Source organism: Cololabis saira, chromosome 14, assembly GCF_033807715.1.
Source record: "Cololabis saira isolate AMF1-May2022 chromosome 14, fColSai1.1, whole genome shotgun sequence".
NCBI classification, from domain to species: Eukaryota; Metazoa; Chordata; class Actinopteri; order Beloniformes; family Belonidae; genus Cololabis; species Cololabis saira.
This window is the reverse complement of record NC_084600.1, coordinates 40,769,823-40,791,101: the sequence shown is the minus strand read 5'-3', so window position 1 is coordinate 40,791,101 and position 21,279 is coordinate 40,769,823. Positions and strand designations below refer to the sequence as shown.

General features: G+C 40.3%; 1 protein-coding gene across 1 annotated transcript; it reads left to right on the top strand.

Annotated features, from left to right (window-relative positions):
- The first annotated feature begins 1,753 nt into the window (after positions 1-1,753).
- LOC133459386 (multidrug and toxin extrusion protein 1-like) lies at positions 1,754-20,482 on the top strand. Its single transcript, XM_061739277.1, has 16 exons — positions 1,754-1,869; positions 11,003-11,072; positions 12,734-12,835; positions 12,948-13,016; positions 15,396-15,544; positions 15,680-15,722; positions 15,804-15,848; positions 15,941-16,038; positions 16,166-16,263; positions 17,130-17,311; positions 17,436-17,544; positions 18,570-18,645; positions 18,869-18,938; positions 19,030-19,162; positions 19,242-19,336; positions 20,158-20,482. The coding sequence occupies exons 1-16, from the start codon at positions 1,754-1,756 to the stop codon at positions 20,404-20,406; spliced, it is 1,704 nt and encodes a 567-aa protein (XP_061595261.1). The 3' UTR covers positions 20,407-20,482.
- The last annotated feature ends 797 nt before the right edge of the window (positions 20,483-21,279 follow it).

The following is a 21,279-nucleotide window of genomic DNA, read 5'->3' as shown; positions in this document are numbered from 1 at the left end:
CCCTCGCGCGTGAGCGTAGCGAGCGCGCGCGAAATTTTTGGGTTTTTCGGGTCGGATCGGGTGTCTATATGCGCAATTTTAACTCTCCAATTAGCAAAATACTGGATACCTTCCCCTGCCTCATCATCATCTGGGCTTACCTCGACGCGGGGCCCCACGGCTGCTTGAGACCCGGGCGGATCGGTGATTTTTGTAACAAATTTATCAAACTTGCCTTTCAGAGAGGCATTAAACTCTTCCATTTTCTTTTGTTTTTTTCTTTTTTCATCCCCTGATGGAAATTTCCTGAATCTGTCTCGTTCTCTCGACATTGTGTGAAAGTTTGTTCCAACTCCACCCGTCTGGATCAGAGCACCTTGTGTCTGCGCTTGGTCTGATCAGTTGTATTGAACAACAGACACGCGTCATCATTGCACATATATTTATTGATATGCACAGACTAGTACACATTTAGGTCTGTAATGGAACGTGACTGTTGATATTTATAAGGAAAAAAACAAAAAAAATGGGGAAAAAAAAAAACGGCCCATAGCGCCAGGCCCCTTGGGGCGCCAGGCCCCTTGGGGCGCCAGGCCCCGTGCGGTCGCACGGTTCGCACATCCCTTGCGGCGGCCCTGTGCGTATGTATGCGTATATATATATGTATGTATACTAAATATAGTAATAATGCACATATATATATGCCTTAGGTTTTTACCGGCATGTTATCAACCATTAATATGTGTGCAGACAAAAAAAAAAAAAAAAAAAAAAAAAAAAAATTCTTTTTTTTTTTTTTTTTTGTCCCTCTGTCTGGGCCCCCCCCCTGTCGGGCCCTAGGCACGTGCCTAGTCTGCCTTTGCGTTAATCCGGCTCTGAGTGCATGTATGTATTCCTGTCTACTGTATGTATGTTCATTGGCTCCTACCATAAGCTTTTGATAGCTTCTCCAGGAGACCAATTCACATGTGTGAAAGTGAATAAACTAACAAACAAACATGGAAACACCATGAACCTGTGCCGGTTTCTAAAGATGAGGATCCATCTTCTTCTTCTTCTCCAGCCCCAGAGAATATCCCCGCGTGGCCGGCCATCGGCCCCTTTCTCTATTTAACTTTGTTTTTATGGGATATTGGGATTGAGGACGTGACGTCACCAGCAGCAGAACTAAATTAGAGGAAACTACTGAAAAATGGACATTAAGGATCTTTGCTAGAACATTTCGTCTCTCTTTGGTCAACGAAAATGAAGACACATTTTAGCAGAGTTTTTATTTTGTAATCTACATCTTAGTCTGATTTTTATTCCTCTGCGATATTGCAATATATATTTAATTATCGTTATCGTCACATGACCAGCATTTTTTGTTGCGTCTCATCTCATTTTCTTCAGGTGATAAAGGTTCTTTTACGATGATATTTAGTCATAATTTCCGTTGAGGAAAGCACCTTTAAGGGTCAGTCCATCTCATTTTAAGGTCCACGTTGCCTCCTTTCTTCAGATAAACTGGGGCAACAAAATGATGCATCACTGAGTTAAAAACGTTAATTTCTTAATTTCTTGGTGAGAATGTACTTATGCATCACTCTTCAGTCGCACACCTGAGTGTGAAGGCTGCAGGTGAGGGAAGTGAGGGAAAGAGCCATGACCTGTGCCGGTTTCCAAAGATGAGGATCAAGCATCATCTCTGACAATAACTCTTTTGTTTTTCCGATCGATTTCTGATACCAAATGCTGCATTTCTGCCTTCACCACTCGTCACAGCGTGTTAGAAATGGGTTTAAACAGCCGGGAGGCTTTGAAATGCTCTGGAGGCGAGGCCACAAACATCTCCCGCTTCACTTCCTCGGCCGAGATAAGAGGAGAAGCTCCGGAGGGTGAAACTAGGAAGTGAGAGGAGCAGGTTCCCCTTTCCCTCCAAGGTCAACCAGCCGCTCAACAGTTAGTTGCATGTGTCAGCCATCACAGAGCCGAGCTCTGAGATGATTCATGCGAGATGTCCCTCAGAAACCTGTTGTTTTTCACGCACACGCAGCACCCCGAGACACCCGTCGCTGCTGTCCTTTTCTGTGTTTACAGCGTGCAGAGACGCCAGGGCTTCATGGCGGGAGCTGTGAAAAGGACAGTGTGTCACGGGGGGAAAGCGAAAGCCACACAGTGTCGCATTGTTTCCCAGGCTGGATGAGTCACAGGAGACGTATCGGGGTTGGTGGCATTTCAGAGAGGGGCTCGTCCATCGCATTACGGCAGCGCTGCTCAAATCAACGCCGGGATCACAACGTGTTCCCATGGTGCCTGTTTTAGCAGCTCGGACATGGAATTGATTAAGGCATAGCCTAACCTAATTACTGGAGAGGCTCAACAGTCACATGTCAGCATGGTAATTTGTTTTGGAGGGGAGAAGAAGAATGCCACTCCTCCACCCGTCCGTCTCTCCGAAAACAAAAGCTGCAGAAAATTCCCCCAAAACAAAATCAGCCCGTATTTAAAGCACCTACTTTATAATTTGAGTGCAGCTTTTGCTATGACTGTTTCAAGTAATTGCTATATGACTCACCGAAGAGCATCAGTGGCTCACGCAGCAGCGAGAGAGCAGGCAGCAACATTCTTCTCTGCTTTAGTCACGGCTGAATTACTTTTAATCTGTACTGTCATTTTTCGGGCGAGATGGGTCCACGCTTCAATTATCGGCTCATTTTGACAAAGTCTCAAATTCGAGTGCAAGATTTAGGCTGGAAATGTGGTCACAAATATGTTTTGAGGGACCCCACCCCCCCCCTCTCATTCAGGGTTTTACCACATTTCAAAATAATGGCTTTTGCTGGGGTTCATTTTTCTCTGAGTGGCTGCCTTTTGATTTTTTTTCTCTCTCGTCTGCACTGATAAAAGGAAAATTACACAAGATTGCCCCTCGTACAAAAGGCGCAGCTTTAAATGGATTTTTTTTCCCCTCCACTTTCGGCTCACACACATGTGAATGTCAAGTATATGCAGGTGACGGCCGGAGTGAGATCCCTCTTTTCCCTCCCCGCTCCCCTTTTTTCTCCGTTTTTCTCTTTGTGTCTCGCTGGTTTCCCCCCCGACCAGCCCCTCGCCTCGCCGCTGTCGCCGCTGCCGACGGCAGATAGCGCCAGATAGACCCGCGCCGCGCGGCCAATGTGTGGCGTGTGACGGCCTGTGACGTGGGCGTCACGTGTCGCAGGCGCTTTTAGGGTTCCACAAGAAGCAGCTTATTATTGTTATCATTTCCAGGCATCGTCATTATCAGCTGGAGCAGACGTGGCGGGTGTCTCTGCGTCATTGTTCGCATCCCCAGCCCCTTCCAGCATCACCGGCCGGTGGGCGGGAGGGGGGGGGACCACGTCAAAAACCTCCTCGGCCCACCCTCTGCTCTTTCTCTTTTTGGTCTCTCTATTAAACGTTCACTTCTTTTGTCTCATCCAGTCTTTCTTGTTCTGTCGCACTCCATCGTTCCCCCTCAGCCTGGTTGCTGCCATTATCCCAACCCCGACATCGTCCGTCCGAGACGACCCCCCCCCAACACACAAAAGCCCCCATGCATTCCCTCCACTCTCTCCAAACCCCACCTCCACCCTAATCCTAATCACACCACCACCGCCGTCATCAGTCCTTATCTCTCTCCACCAAATCTGCTGTGACTCAAAACAATTTCCTCTCATTTGTGATTTCACCCCCCACCCTCCGTCAACATACCGACCCCCTCGTATAAACCTCCCCAACGCCCCGTCCGCCCGCCCGCCCGCCCGACCAGAACCCCACCCAAACACACACCAGCACGGATCCAGTGTCCTCCAGTGGAGCTGGGGGGGAACTGCAGCGTGACGTTGTTCACCGCTGGTTGGTGGGCCGGGTTTACGTGGAGGGTGGAGGGTCCGTGCACTTCGCGGCCATCCGTTTTTTGTTTTGAAATGACTAAATAAAAGTAGAGAAATAATCCAAAATAATCCGTTTCCCATTTTTTTTGTTTTGATAATAACCAAAGTAGAAACTTTTTGCACACCGGTTATGCAGAAAGGTACGACGGAGTATTAGGGCCAAACTAAGACAAAAACATTTTGGAAATTACGAGAATAAAGTCATAATATAATGAGAATAAAGTCGTAATATTACGAGAATAAAGTCGTAATATTACGAGAATAAAGTCGTAAAATTACGAGAATAAAGTCGTAACATTACGAGAATAAAGTCGTAATGTTGCGAGAATAAAGTCGTAATATTATGAGAATAAAGTCGTAAAATTACGAGAATAAAGTCGTAACATTACGAGAATAAAGTCGTAATGTTGCGAGAATAAAGTCGTAATATTATGAGAATAAAGTCGTAATATTACGAGAATAAAGTCGTAATATTACGAGAATAAAGTCGTAAAATTACGAGAATAAAGTCGTAACATTACGAGAATAAAGTCGTAATGTTGCGAGAATAAAGTCGTAATATTATGAGAATAAAGTCGTAAAATTACGAGAATAAAGTCGTAATGTTGCGAGAATAAAGTCGTAATATTATGAGAATAAAGTCGTAAAATTACGAGAATAAAGTCGTAATATTACGAGAATAAAGTCGTAAAATTACGAGAATAAAGTTGTGACATTACGAGTAAATTACGAATAAAGTCGTAATGAATAAAGTGGTAATTTATGAGAATAAAGTCATAATATTATGAAAATAAAGTGGTAATTTATGAGAACTCTAACAGGAAGAGCCTCTTCTCCCTCTGTTAAAATGAAGAATATTGAGCATCTTGTGAAGTTATATTTATATATTTATAATATATTACAACTTTATTCTCGTAATATTACGACTTTATTCTCGTAATTTTACGACTTTATTGTCATAATTTTACGACTTTATTCTCATTACATTATGACTTTATTCTCGTAATTTTACGACTTTATTCTCGTAATATTATGACTTTATTCTCGTAATTTTACGACTTTATTCTCGTAATATTATGACTTTATTGTCATAATTTTACGACTTTATTCTCATTACATTATGACTTTATTCTCGTAATTTCCTTTTTTTGTTTTTTTGTTTGGCCCTAATACTCCGTCGTAGAAAGGTGCGTCGGAGGAGGAAAGCTGCAGCCAATTTTAAAAAGAAAACTCCCGCACACGTTCTTCTCACCAAACTACAATTTTATTGGGCCAACGTGTCGGTCATCAGATGCCTTGAGAAAGGTCGATGACCGACACGTTGGCCCAATAAAATTGTAGTTTGGTGAGAAGAACGTGTGCGGGAGTTTTCTTTTTAAAATTGTTTTGATAATAAAAAATGGAAAACAGAAAACGGATCGTTATCCGTTATCCGATTTCATTGATGTGTTTGAAAATCGAAATTGGGAATTAAAACAGCGAGTGGAAAACTCTTTTCTCTATTTCCTATTCGTTTCCAACGGGGGGGGCAGTGTGTTAGAGTTCAGTACATGTTATTGATTGGACGCTGCTTTTTTTTGGACGCTGCAGCTGAACGGACTGTCACAACATCACTGCAGTTTCATGACAGAGTGAAGACAGATTACAGATTAAACTCATGTTTCACTCCCAGGTTTCAGATTTGATTTATTTTCTGTTTCAACATTAAAAAAATCTAAAACTGTTAATTTTCAATCTGATGAACAAAACAACCAGAAACAACTTTCTTCATTTATTACTGCGCATGTGCAATCCCCCCATTTGTTCAATCCTTGTTTTCAGTATCCTTGGAAACGAATAGGAAATAGAGAAAAGAGTTTTCCACTCGCTGTTTTAATTCCCAATTTCGATTTTCAAACACATCAGTGAAATCGGATAACGGATAACGATCCGTTTTCTGTTTTCCGTTTTTTATTATCAAAACAAAAAACGGGAAACGGATTATTTTGGATTATTTCTCTATTTTTATTTTGTCATTTCAAAACAAAAAACTACCACCACCAGTACCACCATCGAATGAATTGACACATTAATTACATCAAAATATAACATTCCGGTGTGTAAACCACCTACTTCCAGCTACAAATAATAATAATGATAATAAGCAGCAACAAATAATAATAATAAATAAAATTAAAATTAAAACAAAATAAAATAAAATATCCCACACTAGAAAATTAACAAAAAAAATACAAAAAAAAATACAAAAAGAATACACCCACAGAAATACCAACCCACACGCACACAGCCCCCCCATACCCAAGTCCATAATTAGATCATATCATAACTCACTCCACAACAGCCAATACCAACCCTTACAGACAATTGAACCAATCCATACAATAATAATATGCAGTCCATGTCACAGAGAAACACACACACATTGAGTATTTTCTCCCATATAAGTTTCCTTTCTCCTTCTATCCCAGGCTTTAAATAAAAATTCAGAAAAAAACTAATATTTTCAAAAAGATATTCAATTAAAACGCCTTCCTCCATACTTAACAGATCTAAATCAGGATTATAAATTCTTTCAAACAAAACGTGACGTAAATCATGATATAAAGGACAATGTAAAAGAAAATGAATTTCACTCTCCACCCCATTTAATTCACAGTACTGACATATTCTATTTTCTTCAGGTTCACCTCTATATCTTCCTGTTTCAATATGCAGGGGTAATATACCACATCTTAACTGTGCACAAAGTGATCTCTTACTTTTAGCCACCAGTACCACCACCAGTATCACCAGTACCACCACCAGTAGTAGCAACTGAATCTGGACATAATAAACGGAGTATTTGACTTTTATACTCCGGCGTTTTGCAGAGTTCCTGGCTGATTTCAGTTTCTGTAATCAGGGAACGACGAGGCGAATGTTTATGCTCTTTGATTAGACGGTGACTGAAAGTGAGGGAGCTTGATGTGGCAAGAAATCTTAAGTGTTTGAATTTCAGCAGGAACAAAACAGCACCACCCACTGGGAGGTTTCCATCCCACAACCGGACGGAGAGGAGCGTGACGGCTGCTACATGGAGAAGTACTACAGTACATGAAGGGTTGACAGAGTACAAGCACACGTGATGGAGCGGAGTGACATAAACAAGAAACAAGCTGCTCCTGACTGAGAAACACAAGATTCAGTCGTTGGGTCTTTGATGGGATCAAACGCTCGGTTAGATTCCTGCAGGTTGTGTTGGGGAAGGAACTTCAGCTGATGTCTTTACCTGTGTGTTGGAATATAATCAGATGTGGAACGTGACTAGATACATTAACTGTTATACTTGTACTTTACTTGAGTATTTTACATTACTATCTACTTGCAGTCCACGACATTTCACAAGATATTCATTTTGCAAGTTTAGTTACCCGTGTTCAGATGGGGTGTTTTGCACACTGCATAGTATCAGTAATTTCCAAACTTTGATATTTGATTTGTTTCAGAAAGTAGCTTTGTTGCATCGTAAAAGTTGTAGTTTTGGTTTTGTTTTTTTGTTTGTTGTTGTTTTTTTTAATTTTTTTTAAAAATTACGTTAATTGGAAAGTGTTTTTTTTTGTCTTTCAATATGCTCAAAATATGAAAACTGTTTCCCAGGTCCACCCTTTGAATAAATAACAATGATAATAATAAATAACCTAAAACTAATGATGCATCCTCTGATGAAGGGAAGCAACCTGCATCTCCAAAGCTTCTTTTCTGATGTTCCACCTCGTGATGGTCCGGTTACGTTGCAGAGCCGTCACGCATGATGAGGCTGCAAGGAACAAGTTCCAGTACATGTTTTTTTTTTTGCAATTCAAGTTTTTATTTCTTAGTCTTTCGTGTTTGACAGTACAAAACTTTACATTGTGAGACATTTCTTATCATATACATTACATGTAGTATCAGTGTCATAGCAAAACCAAAATAAAATTAAAGCTGCAAGCAGCGATGAACGGGCTGTCGCGCATGCAATTTGCACCAATTAAGGTCAAGGACTCAAAACTAAGTCTGATGACACCATCCACAACTGTTTATGTCAAACCATTCAAAAGTTATGCCAGAAAATAGGAACTATCACATATCGACCAATCAGAAGAAGGGGCGGGGCTAATTCGCACCAATTAAGGTGAAGGAGTCAAAACCGAGTCCGATGACACCACCCACGACTCTGTATACACGATTAATTCAAAATGGCCGACTTCCTGTTCGGTTTGGGCCATGGCGCCAAGAGACTTTTCTTTAATTGTGACATGATACAGGTGTGTAGCGATTTTCGTGCATGTACGTCAAACCGTATTGTGGGGCTTGAGGCACAAAGTTTTCTAGGGGGCGCTGTTGAGCCGTTAGGCCACGCCCATTAATGCAAACCATTAAATATCACATTTTTCGCATCAAAATGAGCATAGTTGAATATTTCAAAAACCGTAATAGCTAGCATGATGAGACTTTTTTCAATGTTGTAATGATGTCTGTACGATAAACCGTTGCCTAGCAACAAGCGTCCAAAATAAAACGATTTTTTTTTTTAAATTGAAAGTTAAATATCGCAAAAACCGTAATAAGTAGCATGATGAGGTTGTACAGTGCTTTAGTGCCAATCGGGCCGAGTTTTTGTAAATTTGAACGATGTCTCTGCACTAAAGTTTGGCCGAGCAATAAGCGTTTAACGATTAAATATAAAATTTTTCGCCAGGCCTGGCTTGCGTGCAAAATTTGGTGACTTTTGGGGCACGTTTAGGGGGGCAAAAAACAACGTCGGAAAAATAAAAACGAGAACAATTCCTACAGATACAATAGGGCCTTCGCACTGTCAGTGCTCGGGCCCTAATAAAGATACAGTGTGAACGTTACTGTTCGTAAAGCGGGTAAATTGATGGTTACATAGCTGGAGAGCAGATCCATACAATGGATTATAGTGCTGGATACAATGGTGCCTTGGTCTTGTTTGTATTGTTCAACCTTTTGAGCATAAGTTCATGTGAAGCTGTCTTTATCATAATGTTTATCCATTCTTTCAGTTCAGTGGGTTTGGGTGTTTTTTACAGTTTCAGTATCGTCCTGGCAGCCGTTGTAGTCCCTGCCATGATTACAGAGAATTCTCCGCTTGTTATGTCGTGTATTTGGCTTCTGTCTCCTAATAGGCAGAATCTGGGAGATAATGGTATTTCACTTCCCAACCAGTTGCTCAGATTGTTCACAACCATTTTCCAGAAAGGCAGAATGACAGGACAATCCCAGATGCAGTGTAGTAGAGTATGTTTTTGACATTTCCAACACAGGTTATTATTTATTATACCTGCTCTGTTGAGTCTTTGAAGAGACCAGTAATACCATTGTGTGATTTTATGTATTGTGTAAATTTCCCTTTAGATTCCCTAATGTATTTCCCATTGTTAGATATGATTCTCAGCCACTCCTCTTTATCCATCAAACATCCAGGTGTCTCTCCCATATTATTTTCAGGCTCCAACAGTCATCACTGAGCAACTGGTTGGTTGTTCTAAACCAGGGCTCGGCAACCCAAAATGTTGAAAGAGCCATATTGGACCAAAAACACACAAAACAAATATGTCTGGAGCCGCAAAAAATGAAAAGTCTAGTATAAGAATGAAGGCAAATGGCGGAGGCGAAATGTCAAGAAAAAAGTCGAAATGTTGAGAAAAAAAATCGAAATGTCGAGAAAAAAGTCAAAATGTCGAGGAAATAGTAAGAATTTCAAGAAAAAAGTCGAAATGTTGAGAAAAAAGGCAAAATGTCGAGGAAATAGTCAGAAAATTCAGAGAAAAAAGTCGAAATGTTGAGAAAAAAGTCGAAATTTTTCGAGATTAATGTTGAAGTACAATCTCGAGAAAAAAGTCGAAATGTCGAAAAAAAAGTCGAAATGTCGAGAAAAAAGTCAAAATATCGAGGAAATAGTAAGAATTTTGAGAAAAAAGTCGAAATTTTGAGAAAAAGTCCAAATATCGAGGAAATAGTAAGAATTTTGAGAAAAAAGTCGAAATGTCGAGAAAAAAGTCGAAATTTCGAGATTAATGTTGAAGTACAATCTCGAAAAAAAGTCGAAATGTCGAGAAAAAAGTCGAAATGTCGAGAAAAAAGTCAAAATTTCGAGAAAAAAGTCGAAATGTTGAGAAAAAAATCGAAATGTCGAGATTAATGTTGAAGTACAATCTCGAGAAAAAAATCAAAATTTCGAGAAAAAAGTCAAAATGTCGAGAAAAAAGTCGAAATGTCGAGATTAAAAAAGGAAAGGAAAAAGGAAGAAAAAAAGAGAAAAAAGAAAAAAGAAAAAAAGAGAAAGAAAGAAAGAGGAAAAAAAGGTCAAACATTTTTGAAAAAGCTCCAGGAGCCACTAAATCTAGTGGTAGAGCCGCGGGTTGCCGACCCCTGTTCTATAGAATATAGCGGCTTGGTGACACTCTGCAGGTAATGTGAAATAGTCCATGATGTGGTTTCCATCCTTGTACAAAATCCTAGATGTGATACAGTCTCTGATCTGTAGATATTTCCGAAAATGTCCAGTTCCAGTACATGTTAATGTAAACCATTATTATATTATTATATTAAAATGCAAAAGTCCAAAGTGGCTAAACTCTGTGTGAGATTTACCGTTTTACTATTTGTACTGTTCTTTTAAAACACTGAACGTCATCATCGTAACTTAGGTGAACCAGGGTGAAGCTCTGTTACTCATGAAGTGGCTTTTAGCATAATCAGTCAGACAATGACTAAAAATTACTTAATTCCTTTGAACTTTGGTATAACAGGGAAGTTATTTTGGCAACAGCTTCTGTTCAGATGGAGGTGGAGAGATGTGAGCCCCTGCAAGGTGGGCAGACACAGCCCTGGTCATTGATTATCACCCTGGTAATTAGTCCTTCACACCTCCCAACTCTTGTCTCTTTGTCTGAAGGAAATCGTTGTGCGTGGACGTAGTTTTTGCTTGCGCCTGGGTTCTGTTTTCAGTCAAGTTTTCGTCTGAAGATGGAAGGCTTCGCATCAAAAACCACATGTGGAGGGGTGGGGGACCAGACCAAAGCAGACAAATCACTTCCTCCTGCAGCTCGCAGTGTTGACTCATGCTGCGGATCCTTCCTCTCAAGGATCAGGCTCAGGGCGTCTGTGGACTACAAGAATGAAATGTTTCAGATTGTAAAACTGGCAGGACCCGTGGTAAGAAAAACACTCCAATGCAGTAGCTGGATAGATGTTGTACCTCCAGTTTAAACATGTTAAACACTAAAAGGTCACTGCAGTAATGATGATGATGGTACAGAGTGAACTGGATTACATGAAGGAGCAGTTGTCTCGTCCTTTTAATCGATAAACGGACCTTTTCGTTCGTTCGTTTGTTTTGGTTTATTTGCAAAATGTAAAAAAAAACAAGAAAAAAGACCAGAAAATACATCAAAAACATATTCCACCCCTTTTCCACAACTAAACATAAATTATATGTCTGTATTTATTTTTTATACTATACACTAATTGGTATAAATATATATCATTTTTACAAAAATAACCTGTTTAATACAAGATGTAAGCTCTATAATAAATATAATATAACTATGATATAAATATAATATAACTATGATACAAATATAATACGTATTATATAATATATTATTATATATAATATATTATATATATAATATAATATATATATATATATATATATATATATATATATATATATATATATATATATATATATATATATATATATATATATAATAATATTATATATAATATATATTATATTATATATTACGTAAGTATATGAACATACAAAGACAACATGACAAAATACCAGTACACACAAAGCTGGTGATCTTTAAACACCGTCTTCACTTTTATACCTTAAATAAACAATTTCTTTATATTTCTTCTTAAATTGTTTTATGTTTCTACATTCTTTTAACTCCAAATTCAAACCATTCCACAGTTTAATTCCACAAACTGATACACAAAAACGTATTTTTGTTATAGCTACGCACAAATAAAGATTTGAAGTTTAGGTTTCCGCTTAAATTATAACCCCCTTCCCTCCCAATGAATCATTTCTGAATGTTATCCGGTAGCGAATGATTTTTTGCTTTAAACATTACTACGAGTTTTAGTACTTTAGACTGTAAGAATAGTAGACCTTTAGTTTTAAAAGGCCACAGTGAGAGACTGGTGCATGTTTTCTAGCTGAAACCTGCTTTGTTTTGATTAACAAACAGAAGCATAAGACTTTATGGAGAAACGGTGTCTTTTAGTGGTAAAAGTATGACAATAAAACAGATTGCAACTCTATACCAACCTGGTTGAACGCCTCAGAGGCATCATTAGTTGAGTTATGAAGTACAGAAGGGTTTGCAATTCGCAGCCATTTCAGCTGCTTTTATAAGAAGCTATAGGCGATATATATACTGACAAAACAGATCTGTTTACTTTTTAGATCTGACTGTGTGATGAGTGAAGCAGTAAGCAATCCATCATTTATCCACTTTTCCCTGAATGCTGTCATTGCACAAACCCCCACCTTGATAAATGAGGGCGTTTATTTCTCCTTTGTGCAAACGTTTGGTGCCAACAACCTGCCATAAACCTATTCAAGTAATCACAAGAACCGTGGTAAAACACAAAGGAAGTACAAAGCAGCTGCAGCTAAATCTACACTTGACACATGTCATCTGCCAGAGCAAATAGGAATCCTTTTTTTTATTTCCTATTAAGCCTCCTCAAACTAAATTTATGTTGTGATTCATACCCCAGTCAGCTCCCGTTACGTGTTGGACTTCAGCGTTTCATTCATGAGTGTTGTGACGAGGGAGTTGGATGTTGTTTTTCAGTTCATTTCACAGTTGATGAGCTTCTTCATCGGCTTCGTCAGCATGGTGTTCTGCGGTCACCTGGGCCGGACGGAGCTGGCGGGGGTGGCGTTAGCGATAGCAGTGAGACGTCTTTCCCTTTCTGCTGTCCAAGGCAGTTTAAGAGCTTTACGTTCATCTTTGCAAGTGCGTCTATTTCTGAACTTTCACCTAATAATATCTGATTTTGTTACAGATTATAAATGTCACAGGCCTTTCGATTGGCTTCGGTTTGGCGTCAGCATGTGACACTCTCATCTCCCAGGTATCCACATTTCATCTTGTTTATACGACCTGGTCGGTCCTGACGAGTCACAGTCTCATTTATATTCTTGCGCACAAGCATATTTGATTGTAGCCTCCTGTTTCTCCATCAGACTTACGGGATTGGCAACCACGAGCATGTTTGATTGTAGCCTCCTGTTTCTTTGTCAGACTTACGGGAGTGACAACCACAAGTGTGTTTGATTGTAGCCTCCTATTTCTCCGTCAGACTTACGGGAGTGGCAACCACAGGTGTGTTTGATTGTAGCCTCCTGTTTCTCCGTCAGACTTACGGGAGTGACAACCACAAGTGTGTTTGATTGTAGTCTCCTGTTTCTCTATCAGAATTACGGGATTGGCAACCACAAGTGTGTTTGATTGTAGCCTCCTGTTTCTCTGTCAAAATTACGGGAGTGACAACCACAAGTGTGTTTGATTGTAGCCCCCTGTGTCTCTGTCAGACTTACGGGAGTGGCAACCACAAGCGTGTTTGATTGTAGCCCCCTGTTTCTCTGTCAGACTTACGGGGATGGCAACCACGAGCATGTTTGATTGTAGCCTCCTGTTTTTCTGTCAGACTTACGGGAGTGACAACCACAAGTGTGTTTGATTGTAGCCTCCTGTTTCTCTGTCAGATTTACGGGAGTGACAACCACAAGTGTGTTTGATTGTAGCCTAATGTTCCTCTGTCAGAGTTACGGGAGTGACAACCACAAGGGTTTTTGATTGTAGCCTCCTGTTTCTCTGTCAGATTTACGGAAGTGGCAACCACAAGCATGTTTGATTGTAGCCTCCTGTTTCTCTGTCAGACTTACGGGGATGGCTATCACAAGTGTGTTTGATTGTAGCCTAATGTTTCTCCGTCAGACTCACGGGAGTGACAACCACAAGCGTGTTTGATTGTAGCCTCCTGTTTCTCCGTGAGACTTACGGGAGTGACAACCACAAGTGTGTTTTTAATGTTAGCCTCCTGTTTCTCTGTCAGACTTACGGGATTGGCAACCACAAGCATGTTTGATTGTAGCCTCCTGTGTCTCTGTCAGACTTATGGGAGTGGCAACCACAAGCATGTTTGATTGTAGCCTCCTGTTTCTCCGTCAGACTTTCGGGAGTGGCAACCACAAGTGTGTTTGATTGTAGCCTAATGTTTCTCTGTCAGAGTTACGGGGAATGACGACCAAAAGGGTTTTTGATTGTAGTCTCCTGTTTCTCTGTCAGATTTACAGGAGTGGCAACCACAAGTGTGTTTGATTGTAGCCTCCTGTTTCTCTGTCAAAATTACGGGAGTGACAACCACAAGTGTGTTTGATTGTAGCCCCCTGTGTCTCCGTCAGACTTACGGGAGTGGCAACCACAAGCGTGTTTGATTGTAGCCCCCTGTTTCTCTGTCAGACTTACGGGAGTGGCAACCACAAGTGTGTTTGATTGTAGCCTCCTGTTTCTCCGTCAGACTTACGGGAGTGACAACCACAAGTGTGTTTGATTGTAGCCTCCTGTTTCTCTGTCAGATTTACGGGAGTGACAACCACAAGTGTGTTTGATTGTAGCCTAATGTTCCTCTGTCAGAGTTACGGGAGTGACAACCACAAGGGTTTTTGATTGTAGCCTCCTGTTTCTCTGTCAGATTTACGGAAGTGGCAACCACAAGCATGTTTGATTGTAGCCTCCTGTTTCTCTGTCAGACTTACGGGGGTGGCTATCACAAGTGTGTTTGATTGTAGCCTAATGTTTCTCCGTCAGACTCACAGGAGTGACAACCACAAGGGTTTTTGATTGTAGCCTCCTGTTTCTCTGTCAGACTTACGGGGGTGGCTATCACAAGTGTGTTTGATTGTAGCCTAATGTTTCTCCGTCAGACTCACGGGAGTGACAACCACAAGGGTTTTTGATTGTAGTCTCCTGTTTCTCTGTCAGATTTACGGGAGTGGCAACCACAAGCGTGTTTGATTGTAGCCTCCTGTTTCTCCGTCAGACTTACGGGAGTGACAACCACAAGTGTGTTTTTAATGTTAGCCTCCTGTTTCTCTGTCAGACTTACGGGATTGGCAACCACAAGCATGTTTGATTGTAGCCTCCTGTGTCTCTGTCAGACTTATGGGAGTGGCAACCACAAGCATGTTTGATTGTAGCCTCCTGTTTCTCCGTCAGACTTACGGGAGTGGCAACCACAAACGTGTTTGATTGCAGCCTCCTGTGTCTCTGTCAGACTTACGGGAGTGACAACCACAAGTGTATTTGATTGTAGCCTCCTGTTTCTCCGTCAGACTCACGGGAGTGGCAACCACAAGCTTGTTTGATTGTAGCCTCCTGTTTCTCCGTCAGACTTACGGGAGTGACAACCAAAAGTGTGTTTGATTGTAGCCTCCTGTTTCTCCGTCAGACTTACGGGAGTGGCAACTACAAGCGTGTTGGAGTGATTCTCCAGAGGGGAGTTTGGATTCTCCTGCTAGCTTGTTTTCCCTGCTGGGCCGTGCTCATCAACACTCAGCCGATCTTGCTGGCTGTGAGGCAGAGCAGGGACGTCGCCAGGTGAACCTTTTCCACAAAATCGTTGCATCATATTCACTAAATTACTCAAATCCACTCTATGAACCTACTACTTATGCATCGAGTTACTCTGGGAGGATTTGTTTTCCAGTTATATTTGTTCTGTTTGCCATTAAGGTTGGCTCAACTTTATGTGAAGATATTTCTGCCAGCTCTACCAGTAAGTTCAGCTCCATCACTATCATCTGCATGAAATGGTAGTTGTGCAGCATTAACAGTGTTATTAACCCCAACTCCCCAGGCTGCCTTCATGTACCAGCTGCAGGGGAGGTATCTTCAAAATCAGGTGCCTTTGCTGAGCAGAACGAAACACCAACTGGGAGCTGAGTTACAATCAGCAGGGCCACTGACATTGCAACGACTCCCTCTATCTCGCAGGGTATCATGTGGCCCCAGGTGATAACTGGAGCCGCGGGGAATATTTTAAATGTCATTACCAATTACGTGTTCCTCGGGCTTCTGGATCTGGGAGTTGCGTGAGTACACCCCCCCGTCTACTGTAACGGTATCAACAAGGGTACACTGTTTAGTCCATGGCAGTAACCGTGCACATGCTCTTTTTCTTCATTATTATTTGGTTTAATCCACCGGGAACGGCTGCAGAGGCTCCGCAGCCGCCAACGCCATCTCCCAGTACTCCCTGGCTGTGTTGTTGTTCGTGTACATCTCCTTCAGAGGGCTCCACAAAGCTACATGGGACGGTAAGTTTAGGTGCTGATTGAATGCTGAGAGCTGTGATCCAGCGCTCTGGAGGCCGACGCCACCAACTCTCCTCCTTTTGTGTAATTTGACATCCTCAGTTGACTTGTACTACGGAAGAGTGTTAGGGCCATGCAGGAGAAAAAATATTTGAGAGGGGAAGATTTTTTTTTATTGTGCACCTCGAGAAAAAAAGTAGAAATGTCAAGATTAATGTTGAAATACAATTTCCAGAATAAAGTCGAAATTTCGTGAATAAAGTTGAAATTTCGCTTTTTTTCTCAACATTTCAATTTTATTCACAAAATTTTGATTTTTTTCTCAACATTTCGACTTTTTTCTCAGCATTTCGACATTTTTTCTTGAAATTGTACTTCAACATTAATCTCGACATTTCAACTTTTTTCTCAACATTTCGACTTTTTTCTCGACATTTTGACTTTTTTCTCGAAATTGTACTTCAACATTAATCTCGACATTTCGACTTTTTTCTCGACATTTCAATTTTTTTCTCAACATTTCGACTTTTTTCTCGACATTTCGACTTTTTTCTCAAAATTGTACTTCAACATTAATCTCGACATTTCAACTTTTTTCTCGACATTTCGACTTTTTTTCTCGAAGTGCATAATAAAAAAAAAATCTTCCTTCTCTAAAATATTATTTTTATTTTTCTGCTGCCTGGCCCTGATACTCTTACTTACTTGTACAGACATAAAACAAGGTGGCGAGTCATAGCTGTTGCAGCTTTTGGGTTAATATACATGCAGCGAGGTTGTATGGATGACTGTTGCATTGTGGTTATGTGCTATTTAGATGAGTATCGGTGCATGCCGGTCCATCCTTCACACCTCCCATCATCTCTCAGGTTGGTCGAGAGAGTCCCTGCAGGAATGGGGCTCTTTCCTCCGCCTGGCCATCCCGAGCATGCTGATGTACTGCATGGAGTGGTGGCTGTACGAGATCGCAGGGTTCCTGGCAGGCGTCATCAGCGAGACTGAGCTGGGGGCTCAGTCCATAGTTTATGAACTGGCTACTATTGTTTACATGGTAACATCCGCCTTTTCTCTTTCTACCAAAGTGTTTCGAACATTAGATTCGTTCTTCTGACCAGTACGTTTCCAGTATTTGTCTGTAGCTTCCTTGTCTTCTTTTGCTTCATGGTTTTCCACAGTTCCCCACGGGATTCTCCGTCGCTGCCAGCGTTCGGGTCGGGAACGCTCTCGGCGCCGGGAACACAGAACTGGCCAAGTTGTCCGGCAAGGTCTCCCTCGTCCTGGCATGTATGAGTGAAATATGTCCCGTGCAGTACTCGAGTTGAAAAAAAAATCAGGGGGCATGGTGGATTTTATCATATGGGGACAGATAATTTGTGCTGATTACAAATAATATAATATATTATAAATAATAGCACTGACCAAAACACCTGCAGAAATACTGCAGGAATGACATAGCAGCAGTTTTCTGAACTTATCAATATGCCTCTGTCCTTCACAGGATAAGTCAAATTGTATTTCTAGTTAAAATGTCTCATTTTAGCAAAAAAATCTTATTACACTTAAAACAAGACTCATCACTGGAAAAAACAACAATTTTCACCTGTTTCAAGTAGATTTTCACTTGAAATAAGTAGAAAAATCTGCCAGTGGAACAAGATTTTTTTGCTTGTAATGAGAAGATAAATCTTGTCCCACTGGCAGATTTTTCTACTTATTTCAAGTGAAAATTTACTTGAAACAGGTGAAAATTGTCAAATAAGTAATTTTTCTGGTGTTATTTTTCTGGTGATGACTCTAAATGTTGAAATAGCAGTAAAACCACATTCATTGATGAAATGACATAAGGGATGGAAAGGGGGGATGGCCGTTTTACAGGGGGGATGATTTGAACCTTTTTTATTTCAGGGGGGATGCCATCCCCTCTCATCCCCCCTCATCCCCCTTCAACTCCAGTACTGGTCCCCTGACCAAAACTTTTCTGTTCACATCATTTCATTCAGACTTAACTGTACAGCTTACTTTTAGTTTTAATTTAACTTCTGCACCTAATGATTCTTTTTAATTGTTTACCCTGCGCACAATTTCAAATATAACTTCTAATTGAGGATAGTTTTGGGCTACTTTGAACATTTTTAACAGATAACCGACGTCCTTAAATTGGTCTTCTTTTGTTCTGCTTTACAAGTTTCAAAAGCCGCGGGATATTAAGTCCTTTATTTTGTCTGACTGTTGTTTTGCTTTTAAATATTGTCAACTTTGAAAAGTATTATTTAAAAAAAAAAACAACGTGTTTCTTCTGCCTACCCCAGTTATTGTCTCGTGTTTCATTGGAGTGTGTCTGGGTGTAACTAAAGACGTGATCGGTTACATTTTCACCACAGATCAGTAAGTACATGGTACAAACCTGCAACAATATTTGATCTTTTTACACTTTTAGACTCTGGCACGTCATTTATTGTCAATGTATAATCTCAGAGTAAACTGTTCCTCACCAAGAAGTTCACTTGGATTTTCACTTTCACACACGTGATGGAAGAGTTTATATGCAAAAGTACTTATTTAACATCTAAGAATGATGTTATTTCTGTTAATTTGTCTTAACTTCCAGAAACATCCTTGAAAGGGTGGCTGACGTCATGAAGATGTACGGTTTCATCCACGTTGCCGAGGCCTTTGCAGTGAGACAACGTCACTTCATTTTTTTTAGCAGAGTGGGAAAATGAAAAAGATGGCCCAGATGTTGTGTTTTTGTTTGTTTGTCATCCTTAGGGAGTGACGGCAGGCATCGTCAGGGGGGCAGGCAAGCAGGCGATGGGAGCCCTGTGTAACTTTTTAGGGTACTACTTCGTTGGCTTCCCAATTGGAGTGTCTTTGATGTTCCCAGTCAAAATGGGAATCGTAGGTGAGGACGGTGGAAACACCAACGTCGTAAGTGAACAAATGAATGATAACAATCTGTCTACTTGTCCTCTCTGTTGCAGGGATATGGATGGGGCTTTTAATCTGTGCTTTGTTGCAGTCCGTCATTTATGTAATTTATCTGTCCCGACTGAACTGGAATAAAGCCACAGCGGAGGTAAGTGGGTTTACTATAACCAGTACTGGAGTTGAGGGGGTATGGGGGGGATGGCATCCCCCCCTGAAATAAAAACGGTCCAAATCATCCCCCCTGTAAAACTGCCATCCCCCCTTTCCATCCCTTATGTCATTTCATCAATGAATGTGGTTTTACTGCTATTTCAACATTTAGAGTCGTCACCAGAAAAATAACACGAGAAAAATAACTTATTTGACAATTTTCACCTGTTTCAAGTAAATTTTCACTTGAAATAAGAAGAAAAATCTGCCAGTGGGACAAGATTTATCTTCTCATTACAGGCAAAAAAATCTTGTTCCACTGGCAAATTCTTCTACTTATTTCAAGTGAAAATCTACTTGAAACAGGTGAAAATTGTTTTTTTCCAGTGATTGAGTCTTGTTTTAAGTGTAATGAGATTTTTTTACTAAAATGAGACATTTTAACTAGAAATAAAACAAATATTCTTGTTAAGATTTCGAGTTGCATATTGCATATTGATAAGTTCAGAAAAGTGTTTTTTATTGTTGTGTTTTGATGTATTTGATGTAAGCCCAGTGGATATTTAAAGCTTACAGAAGGCTGCATTTAACTGCTGCTATGTCATTCCTGTAGTATTTCTGCATAGTGTTTTGGTCACTGCTATTATTTGTAATATATTATATTATTTGTAATCAGCACAAATTATCTGTCCCCATATGATAAAATCCACCATCCCCCCTGATTTCTTATTACAACTCGAGTACTGACTATAACTGAGATCTGTGCATGTTTGATGGTGGAAGTGACGTGTGGTTTTATTATCGTACTTTCTTCTTCAGGCACAGGAAAGAGCAGGGGTCAGTATCATTCAGGACTCTGGTGAAACATGTGTCCACGCAAAAACCCGTCAGTCCATCTCTCTGGGTCAGAGAGAGGAGAAACTGGATGCCGTCGCCGCAAACCAGCAGACGTCACGAGACGTGGCCTTGTCAGGCCGGCAGCTGGTTGTACGACGCGGCCTCGCCGTGCTGCTCATGTTCGCCATTCTCGCCGTGGGAGTCATCGTCAGCGAGCTGCTCGATAGATAACTTTCATTAGACGAATGAACACTATTAGACCACATGTGTGAACCACGACTCAAAGCTGAGACGTCAAGTGTGTTTAGTAACGTAGCTAAGTCCTTGTCTGAGCTGCTGGTAGTAAAAAGAGGGTTACAGCCTCCACATTAGTGGGTGGGGCCTGAATAGAGTTGCCACCCGTCCCGTAAAATACGGAATTGTCCTTTATTTGAGAAAAAAATGTTGCGTCCCGTATTGAGCTAATACGGGACGCGATTTGTCCCGTATTTTCATTAATGCCCCATACACACGTCTGTCACACACACATCAACACTAAATTTAACAATAATGAACAAAATAAAACACTGTGAACCAATACGGACATAATGCTCTTATTTATTGATGTCATAATATACAGGTGAAGTTCGGAAAATTTAAATATATTGCAAAACGTCATTCGTAGTAAATTTAACGAAAGGGAAAAAAAACATATTATTTCCCCACTACATTCAAAGTGAGATATTTCAAGCCTTTATCTGTTATGATTTTGGTGATTATGGCTCACAGTTTATGAAAACCCCAAATAAAAAATAAATTAGACAATATTTTATGAAATCAATAAACAATTCCATCATCAAAATTATAACAAATAAAGGTTTAACATATCTTTCTTTGCATGTAATAAGACTAGGTAATATATTAGTTTCACCTTTTAAGTTGAATTATTGAAATAAATGAACTTTTACGCCATATTCTAGTTGAATTATTGAAATAAGTTAACGTTTACACCACATTCTAGTTGAATTATTGAAATAAATTAACTTTTACACCATATTCTAGTTGAATTATTGAAATAAATTAACTTTTACACCATATTCTAGTTGAATTATTGAAATAAATTAA